This window comes from Pyrus communis, chromosome 15 (genome assembly GCF_041283825.1).
Source record: "Pyrus communis isolate YQ-2024b chromosome 15, ASM4128382v1, whole genome shotgun sequence".
Classification (NCBI taxonomy): Eukaryota; Viridiplantae; Streptophyta; class Magnoliopsida; order Rosales; family Rosaceae; genus Pyrus; species Pyrus communis.
In genome coordinates, this window is record NC_142579.1 from 39,718,576 (window position 1) to 39,740,039 (window position 21,464).

At 38.9% G+C, this 21,464-nt stretch overlaps 2 protein-coding genes and 1 pseudogene across 5 annotated transcripts; 1 reads left to right on the forward strand and 2 right to left on the reverse strand.

Moving 5' to 3' along the window:
• Nucleotides 1-6: 6 nt before the first annotated feature.
• Nucleotides 7-21,370, reverse strand: LOC137714688 (zinc transporter 4, chloroplastic). Of its 3 annotated transcripts, none has more exons than XM_088684862.1 (4): nucleotides 21,226-21,370; nucleotides 2,569-2,625; nucleotides 1,676-2,406; nucleotides 7-669 (listed from the first exon to the last, which is right to left on the reverse strand). In XM_088684862.1, the coding sequence occupies exons 1-4, from the start codon at nucleotides 21,239-21,241 to the stop codon at nucleotides 214-216; spliced, it is 1,260 nt and encodes a 419-aa protein (XP_088540988.1). In that variant the 5' UTR covers nucleotides 21,242-21,370; the 3' UTR covers nucleotides 7-213. The 3 variants fall into 3 exon arrangements, with proteins under 3 accessions (XP_088540988.1, XP_068309938.1, XP_088540989.1); XM_068453837.2 differs by lacking the exon at nucleotides 21,226-21,370 and adding an exon at nucleotides 2,712-3,043 and having other exon boundaries at nucleotides 2,569-2,626; XM_088684863.1 differs by lacking the exon at nucleotides 21,226-21,370 and adding an exon at nucleotides 2,712-2,979 and having other exon boundaries at nucleotides 1,676-2,392; nucleotides 2,569-2,626.
• On the forward strand, nucleotides 11,686-17,073 carry LOC137719941 (glutamate receptor 2.8-like). The gene is made up of 6 exons (XM_068458921.2): nucleotides 11,686-11,696; nucleotides 13,248-13,456; nucleotides 14,015-15,303; nucleotides 15,410-15,725; nucleotides 15,936-16,342; nucleotides 16,450-17,073. The coding sequence occupies exons 2-6, from the start codon at nucleotides 13,261-13,263 to the stop codon at nucleotides 17,011-17,013; spliced, it is 2,772 nt and encodes a 923-aa protein (XP_068315022.2). The 5' UTR covers nucleotides 11,686-11,696; nucleotides 13,248-13,260; the 3' UTR covers nucleotides 17,014-17,073.
• On the reverse strand, nucleotides 17,889-20,236 carry LOC137719695 (fe(2+) transport protein 3, chloroplastic pseudogene; annotated as a pseudogene). The gene is made up of 2 exons (XR_015956218.1): nucleotides 20,107-20,236; nucleotides 17,889-20,006 (listed from the first exon to the last, which is right to left on the reverse strand). The product of XR_015956218.1 is annotated as a fe(2+) transport protein 3, chloroplastic pseudogene (transcript).
• Nucleotides 21,371-21,464: the final 94 nt, after the last annotated feature.

The following is a 21,464-nucleotide window of genomic DNA, read 5'->3' on the forward strand; positions in this document are numbered from 1 at the left end:
GTTTAGTTTTCTTGTTTTTGAGAAAGGTAATGGAGATTCTATATTACATTTGAGCCATAACAATCCGAAAGACTACAACTAATCTACAAGCATGTAAGAAAATCCCGCTCTTAATCTCTCACCTCTCTTCCCTATCACATAAACCAAGTGGAAAGAATTTCAATTTAACTTGGATTATTAAAACATTAACCAACCAAAAAACAAAGAAACTAATTAAGCCCAAATTGCAAGTAATGACATCAATCCAGCTCCAACAAAGAGACAGCAATAACATACAACTTGGAGCCTGAAATCGCAGCTCATTCTCTTACTTAGAAAATCAGCAGCAATTAGGTCAACCAAGGCCATGTACACCAGAATTCCGGCCGACATGGAATCCAAGATGCCTTCTGCGACCAAAGCTCCCGGACTGTACGGGTTGTAGAATGAGGAGATGGCAGTCCCGACGCCTATCCCGAGCGGAGTTGTGATGGCAAAAAAGCAGGCCATTAGGGTTGCTGATAGGGTCTTGAATTGGGCTTGAGATATGCAACCTCCGAGTGCAAAACCTTCAAAGAACTGATGGAATGACAATGCTGCAACCAAGGGTCTGATGGTGCATGGGCTCTCTGAAACTCCTAGTGATAAGCCTATGATCACTGAATGTGATACAATCCCAAGTTCCAAAATCTGCACAAAAAACAACATATTTAACACCTCTATACTAACAACCCGCCCACAAGCATGAATGTCCATATCAGTCAACGAGCACGACTGATCCTAACAATTGATAAACAAGATGAAATTTCAATAAATCGTACTTGAAGATAGTATGATGACATAATATTTCAGATATATATATGTTTAGTAACTTAGCACATGCTATGTGAAACAAAACTTTTGTTCTTAATATTAGAGACAACAGAGGAAACAAATTAAAACCCGGACCAGACAATTCCAGTCTCAACTACCCATACCCTTCCACATGGATGCCATCTGCATGAAAAAGTTTAAGAGGTTTAATCAACTTAATGGGATTAACTTTTAAATTCGAGATGCCATTCTTATTTTTATTATTTCGCTTTCTTTTTTGAGCTTTCATACTTTTAAATTTTTAATAAAAAAAATTGTTAAGATTAGTTGCACATACATGTGGACATTCATTACTAAGATTAGCTCAGTATTTGCGATTGATTCATGACCCTTAAATGAGAGAGAGAACTTGCCCAAATCAATCCAAATAGTGAATGTGTCACCATAACCGCAAAGGTTAATACCTTTCAGTTCATGTTTTGAGTCTTTGACCTCCAAGAACACCATTACCATGAGTAGGCTCGACCAAAATTAGTAGATAGTTTAACATGACACGTGGCAAATGACACATAACTTTTACAAAAATTGTTTTTGCACATCACACTTAATTTCATCGTCTTATTTATTACAGTTTAATAAATTTAAATTTTAAAATTTATGCACTAAATGAATATAAATCTTAAAATTAAACTGCCACTCCGCACGGCGAGCAAAACTGCAGTTGCCCTTACTGTGCGAAATAGACAAGCGAAACTCCCTAAGCCACACCAGTTAAAGAAGCTACATTGTTTTCAGCGCCACACTTTAAAGAGCAATAATTTACGCGCAAACAACAAATGTAAAGGCGGTAAAATAAATATAAAACCGAATAAATAAAAAGTACCTGGGAAACGACGACGTGCCGAACACCACCATCCTCGTCATCATCCCCGAACCCGTGAGAATGCCTGTGCCCGTGTCCGTGCGAATCGTGCCCGTGGCCCTGTTCGGGTTCCCTCTTCACGTGCCCATCACATGCTGCCTGCCCATGCGCGTGGCTGTGTCTGTGGTGCGCCGCGTGCGCATGCATCCCCACAATGTGCATCCCACCGCCTTCCTCTTCCCCAAACACCTTCCCATTCCACTCCTTCGCCGGCTGCACCGGACCCACAGTCGTCACAATCTCCGGGTCATCCGACCCGACGCGCACCTGGTCCTCGGCAGGCCGTGCCTTCCTCTGTTTCCTCTCGTAATACTGGGTCCCAACAAAGTCAACGAGCAACGTGGCAAGCGAGGCCATCATGGCGAAAAAACCGGAGAAGGGGAACTTGGTCCAGGGGAATTCGGGTAGGCAGGGGTTGTTGAGGGCGTCTGACCCGCCCGAAAGCATGTGGACGAACCCGGTGGCAAGAATTACGCCGGCGGCGAAGGCCTTGGCCGCGACGAAGAGGCTGCCGTCGGTGCGAAGAAAGCTGCTGTTCCTACCGACGAGGGGAATTGCGACTCCGACGACTCCTGAGACGAGAATCGAGGCGACGGCGATTAGCTTGAGGACGAGCGCCGCTGACTCGTCGCGGCAGGCCTCGAGCTCCGCGCTCTCGCAGCTCGTGTTGGACATGGACTGCAAAAGGGACTCTGTTTTGAGCAACAGAATTGCAAAAACAAAACAGATTTTAGAAAATCGAGACTTGCTCTTGTTCTTTAATTTGTTAATTAGGGTTTAATCTTAATTTTAATTGATTGCAGAAATCCCAAATGGGATTTTTGGAGTGTGAGAAGGAATTAATTAGTAATTACCTTTGAAAAGCCGAGACCTTTCCAGGAATCCTGGAGGGCAGAGCAAGGGCCAGAGATCCTACACAAAAACGCAGCGTTTTAATCAGAGAATTGCAGAGAAACGGGGAAATCGAGAGTGAGAGAGAGAGAGAGCGAGAGCGAACCTCAATGAATAACATGGGAATAGTAGTATGTGGGTTTTATTTTCCTGGGTTTTATAAAATATAGAATCTTGTGAATTAACCGATGATCTGATTGCCGAACACGAATCCCGATAGAGTTGATTTCCTTCGATCAGGCGGAGGAGACGAGTTCGGTCATGGCGTATTGGGAGAGAGAGAGATACATACAAATATTACAGAGAGAGGAGATGGAGGGAGAGAGAGAGAGTGTCGTCACTTTTGGACGAAAGGAAGGGAGCGCGAAAGAGGTGGAGGGGTTGGGATCGCGACTTCGTGCTGAAGTACGAGCGCGCGGGAGAGTGTCGACATTTATCGCACATTTTTGGAAGGTAAAAGTAAATTAAAAAGATGGTGAGTTGCTATATATAGACGAGTGTGAGATGATTCGTGAACGTTTTAGGCTTGTGGGGAAAACAGGTTACGGCTTGTGTCTTTATGGAGACTTACTGTTATTTCAGTTAAGATTTGTGAACTTTTATCATATAAATATCACTTGTTATTCTACTTACAATTTATGAATTCTTATTATACGAACATGATAACTAGAATCGGTCATTTTCTTTATTATCACCTGAATATGATATATGCAAAAAATTACTGAATTTGAAGATCTTTTAGCTATTAATATGCACGAAACAAATAAACGGTTCATCATAAGAAATGTACTTGTTATCAAGACTGTTAATTGGTTTACCATGCACTGATATTTATATTGAATGATTTTTTGCTGATATAATTTTTAAATAATGATAAAGATAATGAACAATTTTGATTATAATGCTCGAATGATAAAGTGTTTTGTCACTTTTTTGTTTAGGACTATATTATTAAACAATTTTGGGCTCTTTTCCTGCACGTATTCTGTGTGTCATTGGAGTCACATTTTTTCTTTGAGTCAAAACCTTTAGAGGTTTTATGATCAAACTTACTTTGTCGGTAGGTTCAATATCTAATTATAACTGCTCGCTTATTATGTAGCTTAAGTTTATATCTCTCACTGGTAAGCATAGAATATTGTTGTATGTACAAAACAACTTTATTTTGCTTGAATTTTTATTTTGAGTTTTGTGTTAGGAACTTACCAGTTACCAACTTAGACAAAATAAATTCTTTGTTACATATGCACATTAGCTTTCAAATTACACAAGATTAATTGTGAATTTGAGAGTCTCGATACAAAGTATATACAAGCATTAGAAGGGTGTTACAAATAAAGTCTAAAAATTCATAAATTTTCGGGTGAAGTCAATCAAAATTTTAAAACCGTCTATAATCTAAGTGTATTCAATCCCAAATTTGGGAGATTTTTCAGTATGCTCAGGACATAGGGTGGAACACCACATGTTATTATAAAATTGAAGGAATTTTTTTTTTTTACAAATGTCCCTCCAATTGTATAATAATATGTACTGTTCCGCTCCGTGTCTGGACGTTAAAAAGTCTTGTTTTTTAGTTAATATTTGAAAAGGTTTTTAAATGTTATGAATTTTGGTAGATTTTTAAAAGGATCCTTCACCTACTTACCTTGAGATTTGGTGAGAATTGACTTAAATTTGTAACTCCATGAAATCTTTTAAAATCTCAATTTAATACAGCTTATGTAATAATCTTGCTAGTGTCTCGTATTTAGCATGTAAGTTCCACTTCCACACGTAAAAAAATTGGTAATGAGTCAATGAAAGCAATTTAGACGTAAAAGATTCGTAAAAAATGATTAAGTTAATGATTTTTTGGGCCAACTATATCCGAGTAGGGCGATGATCACGAACCTTCATTCATACCAGAACAAATTCGTAATCATATTTAAGGTGTTGGTAATTTCCGCTAAAACAAATATTAACTCAATCATAATAATAATATATCGAATCAACAAATTCGTAATCTATGTCAGTGTAATTTGAGTTTTTTTTAAGGGATTTTTATATTTTAGGGCTTCAATAAGATTGTTTTTAGATTTTAACTTGAATGGTTTTCAAAAGCCAATATTAATCCTTATTTTTAAAGCTTACCATATTTAAGTAATTATAACACACACAATTTATACATAACTTTCGGTACCTTATTTTATTCATAGGTACGGAAGTATCTGTATGAATATATCGGTACATTACTATTAACTTTAGGTACCTTATTTTACTCATAGATACAGAAGTATTAGTTTGTAAGTTTCGATACGAATGTATCGGTACATCATTTTTGGTATGAATGTATCGGTACTTAATTATAGTATCTAAACATGCGTATATACGTACATATATAAGGATAAAATCAAGCACACTAAAAAATATATGATTTTTCTTATTACGGGAACTTAGTAATAACTATTAATGATAAATAACATTTTTATTATTTATGGGAATCAATATATAACCTATAAACAAAAAACTTAATAATTATTCCAACCTATTCAATATTAAATTACAATTAAATGCCAAGAATTAGAATTAGTTTTTAATCTATTCGAAAAGTAATCTTAGACAATAATTAGAATAGATTTTTTTTCATTTTTTAATAACAAAGAGGAAAAATCTTAAACCGTAATGTCAATGACAAAATGTGTTAAACTTTAGAATACCTCGCCATTTCGAAATGGAGCCCACATGTCAACTTCGGCGAATCGGGTTGTATACATAAGTCACACACTGATATCATGTATTGTTTATATAAGATTGACTTTACATGCTACCACAGTAACGTTCTGAAAGTTTTTGTTCCTACCTACCGACCTTCTTTTGTTGACGTGACCACCACTTCTACGAAGTATTGATGACATAATCATGATCGCATGCGCGACTTCCTCATTCGGTGTGGGGAGAATCTTGAGATGGACAACTACAAGGCGGGCTGAAAGCTGACGCAGGACTTTGGTACGTACGTGATGCCCCCATTATTTGTTCTCTGATCTTCCTTTTTCGTGCTGTCCCATCGATTGCAAAAAGATGAGTCGTTGGTGTTGGAGAAATTTTTTATGGATTTTCCAGCGTCATAGGTTACAGAGGGACTGATCATATAGAAAATTGCTTGAGTGACCACTCAATGAGTAACTCGATCAATGAAATCTCAACTAGGATTTGTAAGGTTTACGATTGCAGATGGAATTTGAGATTGGAAATCTTCGTTGTCAGCAAATTTGAGGCTTTGAAGATGTTGAAGATCGAAGCGACTGCAGGAGTTGTCAATCCCACGAATATAGATTCTCGGCTGAGGTCAAGACCACATCTGCATAGCTACTAGTACTGCAATTTACTCCGGTCCAAGAACAGTAGTCATACTTGCATTCCAAGTAATAAGCTTGGTGGAAGTTGTTAAAATATGAACCTGCTAAGGTTTCGTGGGTTCTAGGGTTGAAGCCATGAGAGAGAAGTGTTGAAGATGGTTTTGTATATTTGCTTGATGAAACAATTACAAGATGAAACATATATATAGGGAAGAAAAAGAACATAAGCCTAATTTTGCCTAACTTACCTATCTTGCTTGACTAACCTAACTTGCCTAACTTTGAACAAGAAAATTGACTAGCCTACCATTATTCCAACATGTTTATTTCATGCATTTCCTTTGCTTAATACTCCCCCTCAAGGTGGAATGTGAATGTCAATCACACCCATCTTGCCAAGTAATGAGTGAAACATCCCTTGTCCAAGCGGCTTGGTAAATATATCAGCCAACTGTGCTCCAGTACGAACGTAGGCTGTCGTGATAACCCCTGATTGAATACGTTCACGAACAACATGGCAATCGATTTCTATGTGTTTGGTACGCTCGTGGAACACGGGATTGGCTGCTATATGAAGAGCCGCTTGATTGTCACAATGCAGTTTTGCTGGCACATGATGATCAACTCGTAAGTCAGCCAACAAGTATTTCATCCATGTAAGCTCACACGTCGCAGAGGCCATGGCACGATACTCTGCTTCTGCTGAAGATCGAGAAACGGTGGTTTGTTTCTTAGTCTTCCAAGATACCAATGCTCCTCCAAGGAATATGCAATAACCCGTGACAGATCTCCTTGTAATTGAACATCGAGCCCAATCGGCATCACAATATCCAGCCAAGATTAGGTCCCCCTTTGAAGGAAATAGAAGTCCTTGTCCAGGTGCCCCTTTCAAGTATCGCAAGAGACGATGGACTGCATCTAAATGTGGTTTTCTTGGTTGTTGCATGTATTGGCTGAGTACATGAACTGCATATGAAATTTCCGGTCTAGTGATAGTAAGGTAAATAAGTTTACCAACAAGTCTCCTATACTTCGAGGCATCATGAAGAACTTGCCCTTCCGTTGGAGATAACTTCAAATTTTCTTCCATGGGAAATTTTGCAGGTTTGGCACCCAGTAAGCCGGCTTCATCAAGAATGTCAAGTGTGTATTTCCGTTGTGAGATAGAAATACCTTGAGAAGACCTAGCCACCTCTACGCCGAGAAAGTATTTTAATGGTCCCAGATCCTTGATTCGAAACTGAGTGTGAAGAAACTGTTTGAGATCACGAATGGCCTCTTCATCATTGCCTGTGATGATCATGTCATCGACGTAGATTAGTATAGCTGTGAATGAGTGATCACGTACCTTGGTGAACAAGGAATAATCGGCCTTGGATTGTTGATACCCAGCTTGGTGTATAGCAGTGGAAAATTTGTGAAACCAGCTTCGAGAGGCTTGTTTAAGCCCGTAAAGTGACTTGTTGAGTCGGCATACATTGTGTTCCCCCTTACGACGAAGACCAGGAGACAGTTGCATATAGACTTCTTCCCCACGATCTCCATGGAGGAAGGGATTTTGAACATCCATTTTGAACATCCATTTTGAACAGAAGCTACGGCCAAAAGACATCGGACGGTGATAAGTTTGGCAACTGGGGCGAAAGTCTCTTTGTAATCGATACCTTCACGTTGTGTAAAACCCTTGGCAACAAGGCGAGCTTTATAACGCTCGACAGACCAAACCTAGCTTGTTTTTAGCACTTAGACTGATGCGCATAGCACGGCTCCATGTGTTGTAGTTGTCTCCTTGAAGGGTTTTGGAGACCAAGATGTTCCCAGGTTGATCAGAGGGGTGTAATAAAAACGGGTTCGAGAGATCAGTAGCCATCTCTAATGGTTTTGTGTTGGTTCCTGAATCACTCATGATGACGATGTTGTTGGTTGTGGTGCGGAAGCGTTGAAGATAGGTGGGGTATTCAGAGTCACCAGAAACGATGCTCTGATACCATGTTAAAATATGAACCTGCTAAGGTTTCGTGGGTTCTAGGGTTGAAGCCATGAGAGAGAAGTGTTGAAGATGGTTTTGTATATTTGCTTGATGAAACAATTACAAGATGAAACATATATATAGGGAAGAAAAAGAACATAAGCCTAATTTTGCCTAACTTACCTATCTTGCTTGACTAACCTAACTTGCCTAACTTTGAACAAGAAAATTGACTAGCCTACCATTATTCCAACATGTTTATTTCATGCATTTCCTTTGCTTAATAGAAGTAGAAGAATGAAGGTAAGGGTTTGCTTCAAGTGGAGCATGTTAACCTATGAACCACCAATTAAATTAAGCTACTAGAATCATAATCAACAAAACTCAGAACCTTATTACATACAAGAATTTGCAATGTACTAACCTGAAGAAGTTCCACTTGATGAAGCCATGTATATTGCAAACCAAAACCTGTGCGCTGTGAACCTTCTCCTCTCTGTCAGATTGCCTTTTGCTCAGACTAAGAATAGTGTTGAGTTCCAAATAAGAACGTTAATATGTGAGAGTAGAAGCCAACCTAAACACACACACACACACACACACACACACACACATATAATCCTCTCATGACATAATAAGGACTCCCTATTAGAATCCAAATGAAAAACAACCTATGTTTTTCCATCACATATCAGTTTCAATCGAATCTTTTATAAACAAGAATTCAGCTTCCTTATACTCATTGGATTTCAACAGACAATACCAAAACATCCAATCTCAGGTTCATGCTCTTACATTCTCCTACTTGAATATCAGATCAATTTCAGACAGTGCCTTACCAATTTTAAGGAGTGATCACATAACCTTATTCAAAACTCAATATCACGACTAATGTACCAGTGCATCTCAAAACACAAAAACTAAGAATTTTGAACTACAAACAAGAGGTAGTATTAATTCAGAGCTCAAATGTATCCACTTTGCAATTTATAACTCATGATTCAAACTTGATATGGCTAAGTAAATTAACAAACTTGCTCCCACTTGTCAAAACATTAATCACCAAAGAGAGCAACATATTCATCAAAAGAACAATTCATAACTAAAACTTTAAAATAGACAAATAGTGTTCCAAAGTATCAATTGAAACCAATTCACAATCTAATGTGTTCCAAAACCACAAAACCTCAAAAGATTGAAGTAATGAGCCTTGAAACATTTATTGAAACAAAATTAAACAAACTAGCTATAATTTAAAATAAATTAACCTTAGTTGCATTAAGACTGCACTTCTTGTTTCATAACTGCAATCCCATGTTACTGAAATGCGAAGTACTACTCCCACTGATCTAACAATTCTAGCACTCCTTTTTTTGCAACATGTCGTTTAAACTCTCCAATAGGTAATGCTTTAGTCAAGGGATCAACTAATATGATGCACTTCAATCATCCATTTATTGACTTGCTCCCTGACTTTAAGAAACTTCACATCCATTAACCTAGAAGCTGAAGTTATTTTGTTGTTCTTGGCAAAAAAAACATTGTTGAATTATTGTCACAATGCATTTTCACAGGCCTTTGAATTGAACTAACAATCTTCAATTCTGATATGAAATTCTTCAACCAAGTTGCTTGTTTCATGCCCTCAAAACGTGCTACAAACTCAACCTCCATAGTCGATGTAACAATAACAGTTTGTTTTGCACTTTTCCATACTTGTTCTCAGAGATGTTGTTCACATTGATCCCTATGAATACTCTTGAACACAAAATTTAAGTGTTTTACTAAGGAAAAGTAAAAAAACTTGTGAAAAAGATGCTAAAATGACTAAAATAGCCCTGAACACAACACATGACTTATATTAGATGAAAAACACAATGAAGTTAGGATGAGATGACAAATTAATGATTTCGGAGAGTTGATATGACAAATTGTTTAAGGTTTTAGTTTACATGACAAATTAAAAAATGTATAAAAGTTCATATGACAATTCAAAAATTTTCCTAGAATTCAAAATGATGCTTAAATGGTTAGAAGAAGAGACATTAGAGAATTACCTTCACTGCCCCAACATGAACAAATTAAAACCAAGTCATATTGGCTCATCTGTGTTGTCTTCCGTTCTTGAAACCCAAGCAAGTTAAGTAACTCAGACACCTTGGAACCCAATGGCTGGACAATTTTTAGAGCAATTCCATCCCTACAAATTGCCCCACCTATTTGGGTGATTAAACCCTCAATCCCTCCAAAATCTGCTCTAGCCCATGCCAATTGCCCCACCTATTGGGTGGGCCCATTTCCCAGGCGAGAATGGCATGAGACCTTGCTTGAGGGTATATGACACCAGGATGACGTCAGCCACGTTATAATTTTTTTTTTTTTTCTTTTGTGCTAGAAGCGTGGGTGTGAGTCGTTTGATGAAATCCAAGCGGCAGAGCCGTGTAGCAGCAATCTACAAATCTAGGCCGTTAGATTTCCCAAATCTGACAGTCCTTTATTGTCATCCAACGGTCCATATTAATTTAAATCTTTTTATAAATAAATACAGAAAAAAAAAAATTAAGAGAATATGAATTGTGGCGTGACGGTGACAGGATTGTAATTTCTGATAATAACACATGGCGTGATAGGATGAGATAAAACTTATATTCGAAATTAAACATAATATTAATTTTTTAAAATAATTTTTTGATGCCAATTGCCCGTGCAATTTATTTAGGGAATGAAGTTGCACTAAGACAATTATTGTTCAATAAAACAAAGCAATACTTGCCAATTGCACAATAGCCCGAGCTATTATTTCCCCTAAGAAGTGGAGTTGCGCTTAACAAAACCATCAATTTCAAACACCCTGAAACGAAGATTCCAAGCTTGAATTGTTTGTAAATACAGCAGCTTTCATCAACAAGAAGACAACTTATTAACCAATTGACATTGGATTATCAAAAGTTAAACAATGCCAATCATAACTGACTAAGCAAGAACCGAAATTTGTATATATCTTTCGGATGTGGGAATCAAGGATTTCGTCCCTCTTTCTTCTTCAGTGGTACCTGTACACTGAGAAACTAGGTACGTACAAAAAAACTACTTAAGATCCCCGTTTGATAACCATTTCATAAACGGTTTAAAAATTACTGGTAGTAAATTTTTTTCACTGTTGGCAATTACAACTGTTTGAGCAATACCCGGAAGTTGCACTTTCCTTTCTGATACTGTAATCGTAATTTTCTTCCTTGTTTCTTCTTCAGTGGAACCTCCACTCTCAGAAACATGTACAGAAAATACTATTTAGTATACCTAACTAAGTCTAGTCTCCTACTTTAGTTTAGAAAGGGTTTCATACAGTTGGATTCAAGTGCACTGATGTGAGACAGTATTGTATTTTAATTAGATGCTGAGGTGCTACTGATCTTGACACTTGGTCATGATTGAAGCAGCCGATGTAGCTATGGCGAAACTCTGTCATCGATTCACTGTTTCCACCATTACTTCTCGTTTGAGTTAATATCATGATTATAATAACCATACAACCTTGTTTCTTACGAATGAGGAAGAAACTTCGTCTAATTCTCTCCTGATCAGCAGTTAGTGACTCAGTTGTAAGTGGAAACTTCCTTCTGGTTTAATTAGTTATTTTCTTACTTTCAGGTTGGTTGTTGTTTACTTGTTTTATTCCAATTCCTACCGTCTACATGAATTCCAGACTTTCCGGAGAGTATTCGTTTCAAACGTGACCCGGAATCCTATGGTCAAGTTCGACCCTGTTTTTATTCTCCAAGTGATGAGGGACAGACAACTCACTAGAGTATTGCCCAAGAAAGCTATTGATTTAGACTATAAGTAAACAAACAAAACAATATAAAAATAAACTATCAAATTGTGCTAAGCAATCATCAACCCCTTAAATAACAGAAAAACTAAAAGCCTAAAAGCCTTCAAAATGGTCTCGCTTCACCAGCACATGCTCTATATATATAAAAATTTGAGGTGTGTAAATATAATCTCTCTATATTATTATAAATGAAATTTTCAAAACTTGATCGTAGCCCCTAAATTTGCCTAAATGTTGCTGATTTCAAAAATCCAAAGTCAAATTCTTAATTTGAAATGGTGTAAAAGTTCAGGGGCAAAACAGCAGTTCACCCTTGTTTTTATATTGAATCTGTATTAATCAAGTTAAGACAACCGTAAAGGATTGGCACCTGGCACCCACCTTTTGAAAAGTATACGCACTTGGAAATTTTGGTAACTGAAGTCCAAATCACTTTTTGGTGTACATACCAAACAAGATTTTAGTTTTAAAAAAAGTAAAAATAAAATAGTTATCGAACGGCCTCTAAATTTGAAATTTTGTTTTTTGTTTTGTTTATCAGTCAGGCAAGATATTGATAAAAATGGAACCTTAACTTAGCACTAGAATTGGAGAAAGTGTGAATTTTGAAAGTTCAGACCGTCCCAGAAAATTACTATTTCAGGACCCTAGAAGCTACGATCTCCATGGATCACGAAGAAGAAGCTTTTTTAGGTGGCATTGACCATTTGCCAATTACGCAATTACAAAACTCTTTGAGCAAAACCCAGAAGTTGCATTTACCTTTCTGATACTGTAATCAAGGTTTTTCTTCTTTCTTTCTTCCCCTCTGAGAAACAAGTACGAAAAAACTGCTGAGTATAAACTACAAAATTGATAAATTTAATTCAGAAGACCAAGTCTCCTGCTAATTGAATCAAAGGCATTGATGCATGACAGCATTGGATATTAAATTAGGATGCTGAGGTGCTACTGACTTTGACATTTTTTAGGTCAAGTGGCTCACTGTATCCACCGTTACCTATTGTTCTTGTTTTTCTATCATGACTATAACAATCCAATTAGTCTGTGCTTATGTTGGTTTATTCAATTTTCCTGTTAGGAATGACGATGAAACTTCTTTGAATTCCATCCTCATCAACGGTAAGGGCAAATTTCCTTATGATTTAATTAAAAGAAACCTAATGAAAAGAGCTTGAAAACTTTGAGTTTTAACGATAAAGACAAAATAAAGGGTAAAGTGAATAGTACAAGGTTTGACTTTTTAGTGTAAAAATATGGTTTTTCGTTAAAGTGAATAGTACCGTGAATTTTTCGTGAAAACTTCCTCTAATTAATTCTTTTCTTATATTGAAAATGATTGTTGTTATATTCAAAATCCTACCGTCCATCATCTTAGCAATAAGTTTCTTTGTCTCTCTCAACACCTCGAATTCCAAACATTCCAATAGAGTATTGAAACATGACCAAGAATCCTATGATCAACCCTGTTTTTCTCCTCTTATTCCTAACATTTAGAACGTCCTTGGCCATGGCACAAAACACAACAGTAATGCCCATAAATGTGGGAGTAGTTCTTGACTTGGATACCTGGTTTGGGAAAATGGCGGTGAGCTGCATCAACATGTCGCTCTCCGACTTCTATGCCTCTCATCCTTACTACAATACTAGGCTGGTTATAAACACAAGGGACTCTGCGGGGGATGTTGTTGTTGCAGCAACTGCAGGTTCTTTCTCTACCTCTTCTCTTTTTCATGTTTTCTTTTTGCTTCATTCAAACGTGTTTGGTCTCCTTTTACTATCTATTAGAATATTAATGGAGTTGATGCCCCTTATTGGTTCAAATGGTCGCACTCGGGGTCGCGGGGTCTTCCACGTTATTTGGTGTGGTTAAAGAAACTAATATACCAAATTTTTTTGCAAGAGATGAAAATTTTGTCACCTAATGAAGAGCATAAATATGATGTCGTTTGGTACTCTTACTTGGAGATGCTAACTGTCTCTGATATGGCTCATCCAAGTGACCCCAGTCAGTTTGGCTTAGTTGGGTAGGACCAAGTTTGTTTGGATCTGTTTGGGTTGGATTTTGTCTGTGCTCAACCATTATAATTGTCTATAGGTGAGGGTGCGGGGATATTTTATTGAAGTGCAAGCCATCATAGGCCTAGAAATGCTTATAAAGAAAAGGTGTCATATCTTCTGGTGAACTAATCCTGACTTATCCTTATTTCTGGCTGAAGTTGCATCAGCGTTTAACTGATTTCCAATTTTCACCTTTGAAACAGCTCTAGACTTAATAAACAATGTTGAAGTGCAAGCCATCATAGGGTTAGAATCATCAATGCAAGCCAACTTTGTAATTGATCTTGGAGATAAAGCTCAGGTGCCCGTAATCTCATTTTCTGCAACAAGCCCTTCCCTTCGGGGTTCATATTTCTTTCGAATTGCACAGAACGACTCATCTCAAGTAGACGCCATCAGTACCATCATCCAAGCCTTTGGTTGGAGTGAAGCAGTCCCCATCAGCGTTGACAACGAGTTTGGGGAGGGAGTAATACCCTATCTGAGTACTGCTTTGCAAGCAGTTGGTGCTCATATGCCTTATTGGAGTGTCATTCCTGTGGTGGCCACTGATGAGGAAATTGTTGCAGAGCTTCGCAAGTTGATGTCAATGCGAAACAGGGTCTTCATAGTGCATATGCACTCTTCACTTGGCTCTCGGTTTTTCTCAAAAGCAAAAGACATTGGGATGATGGGTGAAGGCTATGTTTGGATAATGACAAATGGGATGACTAACGGTTTTAGTTCCTCAAATTCTTCTGTCAACATAGATAACGCTCAAGGGGTGTTGGGTTTAAAGACTTATGTTCCCAATACAAAGGAGCTGGAAAATTTTAAAGCTAGATGGCAAAGGAAATTCCAACAAAACAATCCAACAATCCTCGACGTTAAACTGGATGTTTTTGGACTCTGGGCCTATGATGCTGCTTGGGCTCTAGCCATGGCAGTTGAAAAGGTTGGGACTACAAATAATATTAGCGTCCAGAAGATGAAAAGTGGTCCTGAACTTGTCAGAGAACTATCTGATACAAGATTCAGAGGCCTTTCAGGAGATTTCAGCCTTATTAATAGGCAACTACAATCATCTACTTTTCAGATAGTCAATGTGAACGGTAATGGGGAAAGAGGAATTGGATATTGGACACCCCAAAATGGACTTGTAAGAAACATATATCCGGATAAAAGTACCAGCAGATACTCTACTTCTACTGCCAGTCTTGGACCTATAATATGGCCTGGAGACACCACCTCAGTTCCAAGGGGTTGGCAGATCAGTACGAATGGGACCTTAAAAATTCTAGTCCCGGTGAAGCCAGTGTTTGATGCATTTGTAAATGTAACGTATGATTTTAGAACTGGCACAACTAATGTCACTGGATACTGCATAGATGTATTTAATGCTGTAATGGAAGCATTGCCTTACGATGTTCCTTACGAGTTTCATCCATTTGCAATGCCTAATGGTGAGACCTCTGACAGTTACAAAGATTTGGTCAATCAAGTATTTCTCAAGGTAAAAGCTCTTTTCCCCCACCCACACCCCCCCCAACCCAATTTTTTCAAAACTTATTCCTTCGAAATTGTCGATTTGTTGAAAGATTGACATTTTTACTTGACAGAACTATGATGCTGCAGTCGGAGATATTACCATTAGAGCAGACAGATCCTTGTATGTTGACTTTACGTTGCCATTCACAGAATCCGGGGTATCAATGGTCGTGCCTATCAAAGGAAACAGTGGTGCTAAAAGCACCTGGGTGTTCTTGAAGCCTTGGACCGGGGACCTTTGGGTAACAAGCCTCTGTTTTTTCATATTCACTGGTTTTGTAGTCTGGTTCCTAGAACACCGAATAAACCAAGACTTCCGTGGGCCTCGATGTCACCAAATTGGCACTAGCTTATGGTTTTCCTTCTCAACCATGGTTTTCGCACATCGTAAGTTCCCTTCATGTTTAATCACTCTTTAGTGGTAATTATTCCTTGTAGAAAGCAAAACGACAGCTCTTTCTGCTAATGAACTAAGCAATTTCCATACTTTCCATCATTTTTCTTTGTTTGTGAGAAATAAACATCAAATGGTGAAATGAGCTTTATTTACATATATGATGCTTCGCTGATGCCATTTCTGTTGAATTTTTGAAATAGGGGAGCAAGTAATGAGCAACTTGGCTCGGTTTGTAGTGATCATATGGTGCTTTGTTGTCCTCATACTGATTCAAAGTTACACTGCCAGTTTAACATCGATATTAACAATCCAACAGCTCCAACCAATCGTTACCGATGTAAACCTTCTCATGAAGAATGGGGACAATGTTGGCTTCCAAGCAGGTTCTTTTGTTTATGGGATTTTGAGACAGCTAGGATTTCAGGATGACAAACTAAGGATCTATAATTCTGTGCAAGAGTTGGATCAACTTCTTCGAATCGGGACTGAAAATGGAGGTATTTCTGCGGCTTTTGATGAAACCCCCTACATGAAACTTTTCCTTGCAACGTATTGCTCAGAATATACCCTTGTTGAACCAACATTCAAAGCTGATGGCTTTGCATTTGTAAGTTCAATTGTTTCTCTTTCTCTGTTTGTCTTCCTGGGTTTCTCTCCTTCAATCAGTACATGTTTTCTGATGTGGGATTTTTTTTCCCATTGGGTTACCTCCAGGTATTCCGGAAAGGTTCACTTCTCACTCGTGATGTTTCAACGGCAATCACTAAAGTGCACGAGGGACATCAGATGAAGGCCATCGAAGAGAAGTGGTTCAAGAAGAAAGCAAGTTGTTCATCAAACCCCTACACTGCGGGATCTTCCAATACTCTTAGTCTTGATAGCTTTTGGGGCCTCTTCATCGTTGCTGGGGTTTCTTCGTCACTAGCTGTTTTCATATTTGTAGCTATGTTTCTCTATGAAAATAGCCAAATTTTGACACGCGTCGATTCAGAAGCCTCATTTTGGACAAGAATTCGTGAAATATTAAGAGTGTACGACCAGAAAGACCGCACTTATCATACTTACAATAATAGCCAGCTGCAAGATAGTGTCTGTGGTATAGCTGCGGTTGAATCCTCACCAAACACCAGCTGTCCCCCAAGACCGTCGTCAAGCTCTTCCGACTGCTCTGAACCTCACATTGTTAATCAAGAGCCGGTGGGAATTCCTAATTCTACCGAGCAGGGTGGTGTTCTTAGTCCCAATGGTCAAGCAACTCAAGACGGTACACATGAATAATCATTACATTAGAGTATTGCCCAAGTAAGCTATTGATTTATAGTATGTGGTTTCACAAAATTTGTAGTATGCTCTGTTATTTATAGACCGGGTGTTTTAGTTGTTAGATCTTTGTGACTGAATGATTGACCAAGGAGCTAACGGCCAAAACTTACAGGTGTATAGGATTCACTGGAGCATGCTAAAAAATTGTTGGAATTTATTAGTTTATTTAGGAAATTAATTAGAGATTTGATTTTATTTGTATTAGTTTATTTTTTATATGTATGCATTAAGGTTTCTCAGGTTTTTGTCGTTATAAATATAAGTTGTAAGTAAGAAAAATCAATTCAATCAAGATGTAATCTTTAGTTTGTAGCCGTTTCGGCAATTATATTGTTTGTTAATAATAGTTTCATGGTTTGTTTGCTCATCAGTTTGATATTTTGTTTTTCAATTTTCAACTTTGTTTTAGAGCATGTTAGATTCTTCGGAATTTAATCTGCTCTTGATGGGTATCTGTTTGTACGGTATTAGTTTAAGAAAAAAATTGGATCCGTTCGCTCGGAAGACGCACCACGCCCAGATCCCCCGCATACCCGGACCACCGACCCGCCAGCCGCTGCACCAGATACAATTCGACCTGCTGCGACCCGTCGCACCACCTTCTGCACACTCAACCACCTGCAACCCAGAAAGAGGATTATATGTTCTCTCTAGATTGTTTGGATTTTGATCCTAATTAATAATTTATGACGTAAAATTATGTTAAGTAATCATCAACCCTTACATAGGAGAATACTTGGGTGTAACTGGGGATATATTCTCTTCTCACTTATCACGTAATTGATGAGATAAGAAATACGAGAACATATATTTGGTTGAACATAAGAATCTCTCGATAATTAGATACATCAATCCAGTCATTATATACTAAATCCTCAATTGAATATGAAGATGTTGACTAATCTCAAATCATACATGATTCCATGGCTAATGCCAGTTCCTCCATCCCTTTCAGACACAAGAGACCCAATGGCAACTCCAAGGCCAACAACATATCCAATTTCAACACTGAGAACATCCCCAATTAATGTCATTGCCTGAATTCAGATCGCTTCTGTCGATGCAAATTTCCGCTGCTTCCATTTAACATTGGCGCTGGCATCCGTGTTCTGTCTTGAATTGGGCTTGAGATATGCAACCTCCGAGTGCAAAACCTTCAAAGAACTGATGGAATGACAATGCTGCAACCAAGGGTCTTATGGTGCATGGGCTCTCTGAAACTCCCAGTGATAAGCCTATGATCACTGAATGTGATACAATCCCAAGTTCCAAATATATTTAACACCTCTATACTAACAACCCGCCCACAAGTACGAATGTCTACATCAGTCTTGACTGATCCTAACATTTAATAAACAAGTCAAAGATAGTATGACGACATAATATTTCAGATGTGTATATATGTATATGTATATATATGTTTAGTAATTTAGCACAATGCTATGTTAAACAAAACTTTTGTTCTTATTATTAGAGACAACAGAGGAAACAAATTAACACCCGGACCAGACAATTCAAATGTCAACTGCCTATATCCTTCCGCATGGATGCCATCGGCATGAAAAAGTTCGAGAGGTTTAATCAACTTAATGGGATTAACTTTTATATTCGAGATGCCGTTCTTATTTTTATTATTTCACTTTCTTTTGTGAGCATTCATACTTTTAATAAAGGAAATTATTAATATCAATTGCACATACACATAGACATTCATTACTAAGATTAGCTCAGTATGTGTGATTGATTCATGGCCCTTAAGTTAGAGAGAGAACTTGCCCAAATCAATCCTAATGGTGAATGTGTCACCATAACCACAAAGGTTAATACCTTTCAGTTCATGTTTTGAATCTCTAACCTCCAAGAACACCATTGCCATGAGTAGGCCCACTCGACCAAGATTAGTAGATAGTTTAACATGACACGAGGCAAAATAACACATAACTTCTACAAAATGTTATTGCTCATCACACTTAAGTTCATCTTTTTATTTATTACCATTTAATGAATTTAAATTTCAAGATTTATGTAGTAGATAAACGCAAATTTCAAAATTAAACTGACACGATCAGCAAAAATGCACTTGCCTTTACTGTGCGAAGTAGACAAGCGAAACTGCCTAAGCCACACAAGTTAAAAAAGCTACATTCTTTTCAGCGCCACATTAAAGAGCAATAATTTACGCGCAAACGACAAATGTAAAGGCGGTAATACCTGTAAAACGACAACGTGCCGTACACCACCATCCTCGTCATCATCCCCGAACCCGTGAGAATGCCCGTGCCCGTGTCCGAGCGAATCGTGCCCGTGTCCGAGCGAATCGTGCCCGTGGCCCTGTTCGGGTTATCTCGTCACGTGCCCATCACATGCTACGTGCCCATGCGCGTGGCTGTGTCTATGGTGCGCCGCGTGCGCATGCATCCCCACAATGTGCATCCCACCGCCTTCCTCTTCCCCAAACACCTTCCCATTCCACCCCTTCGCCGGCTGCCCCGGACCCACAATCGCCACAATCTCCGGGTCATCCGACCCGACGCGCACCTGATCCTCGGCGGGCCGTGCCTTCCTGCGTTTCCTCTCGTAATACTGGGTCCCAACAAAGTCAACGAGCAACGTGGCAAGTGAGGCCATCATAGCGAAAAACCCGGAGAAGGAAAACTTGGTCCAGGGGAATTCAGGTAGGCAGGGGTTGTTCAGGGCGTCTGACCCGCCCGAAAGCATGTGGACGAACCCGGTGGCAAGAATTACGCCGGCGGCGATGAAGAGGCTGCCGTCGGTGCGAAGAAAGCTGCGGTTCCTACCGACGAGGGGAATTGCGACTCCGACGACTCCTGCGACGAGAATCGAGGCGACGGCGCTTAGCTTGAGGACGAGCGCTACCGACTCGTCGCGGCAGGCCTCGAGCTCCGCGCTCTCGCAGCTCGTGTTGGACATGGACTGCAAAAGGGACTCTGTTTTGAGCAACAGAATTGCAAAAACAAAACAGATTTTAGAAAATCGAGACTTGTTCTTGTTCTTTAATTAATTTAATTCGATTTCAGAAATACCAACTGGGATTTTCAGAGTGGGAGATGAAGACTTTTCCAGGGAACCTGGAGGGCAGAGCAAGGGCCAGAGATCCTACACAAAAACGCAGCGCTTGAATCAGAGAATTGCAGAGAAACAGGGAAATCGTGAGAGAGAGAGACCCTCAGCGGGCGTTTGTTGCGCTGGACTATCTCGGACTGGATTAGCTTCAAGGACTAAGCTGGACTGATTTAGACTAGACTAAACTGGACTAACTTAGTGAAGCGTTTGGTGCAGTATTGGACTAAGAAGCTGGATAATAACAAATTCTAATATTATATTATTTAATATATAAATTATTAATATTTTATTATGATCTTATCTTTTTCTTCATCTTTTCTTACCATTTCCGTCCCACTCTTTTCCTCTTGTCTCATCGTCCCACCCTCTCCCTCTTTTTTTCCTCTTAGACCTCTCAATTCATGTCTCTTTCTCATTCCTGGTCAAACTCCTTATTGATTCCAGTCTCTATTTCTCTGTCCTCCATCCCTCTCTAGCTATGCGTTGTTCGAATGGAACCTCACGGCTCCAATTTTCCCGACGAGTTGCAGGTTTCCCGATGTGTTTTCTGGCCAACCCTTGTTAAATTGGATGAAGTTAGCACCGCCAAAAAATTTATCACCATCCCTAGACCGAGATCTTAGCTTTGAATGCTCGAATCTGTCATGGATTTGAAGAAGCCCAAACAGGCTGAGACTTCCAGGCCATTTTCCGGCCACATTTGACCATATTTTGGCCTCGATTCAGGTAAAATCGTAATCTTGTCACTCCCAGCTTCAATTTGGTATATTTTATATGAAAGTTGGTTGTGAAATGGATCTGAAAGATAGTCGGAAAATTAATGATTGATCTAGGTGACCGGAGATGACGAGGAGTTTGTCGGGAGTGGTCGTTGAGCATGACGATGATGAGAAAGAGAGGATAGTCTTAGCTAGTCCCATGGTTATTGGGGGGTCTCGCTAAGACCTCTTAGTGAAGGGTTTTGTCCATGCTAGTCCCCTTTAGTCTCATTAATGTTAGTCCCAGCATGGAACAAACACAGTATTGGACTAATAGCTAGTCCAGTCCAGTCCAGTCCAACCTAGTGAGGGCAAACAAACGCCCCCTCAATGAACAACATGGGAATAGTAGTATGTGGGTTTTGTTTTCCTGGGTTTTATAAAAGATGGAATCTTTGAAAACTGATGATCTGATTGCCCAACACGAATCCCGATAGAGTTGATTTCTTTCGATCAAGCGGAAGAGACGAGTTCGGTCATGGCGTGTTGGGAGTAAAGATAGACAAATACTCATTGGTTATGGATAACCGTGATTACCCGTCCATTTAAATTAAACAGTTACGG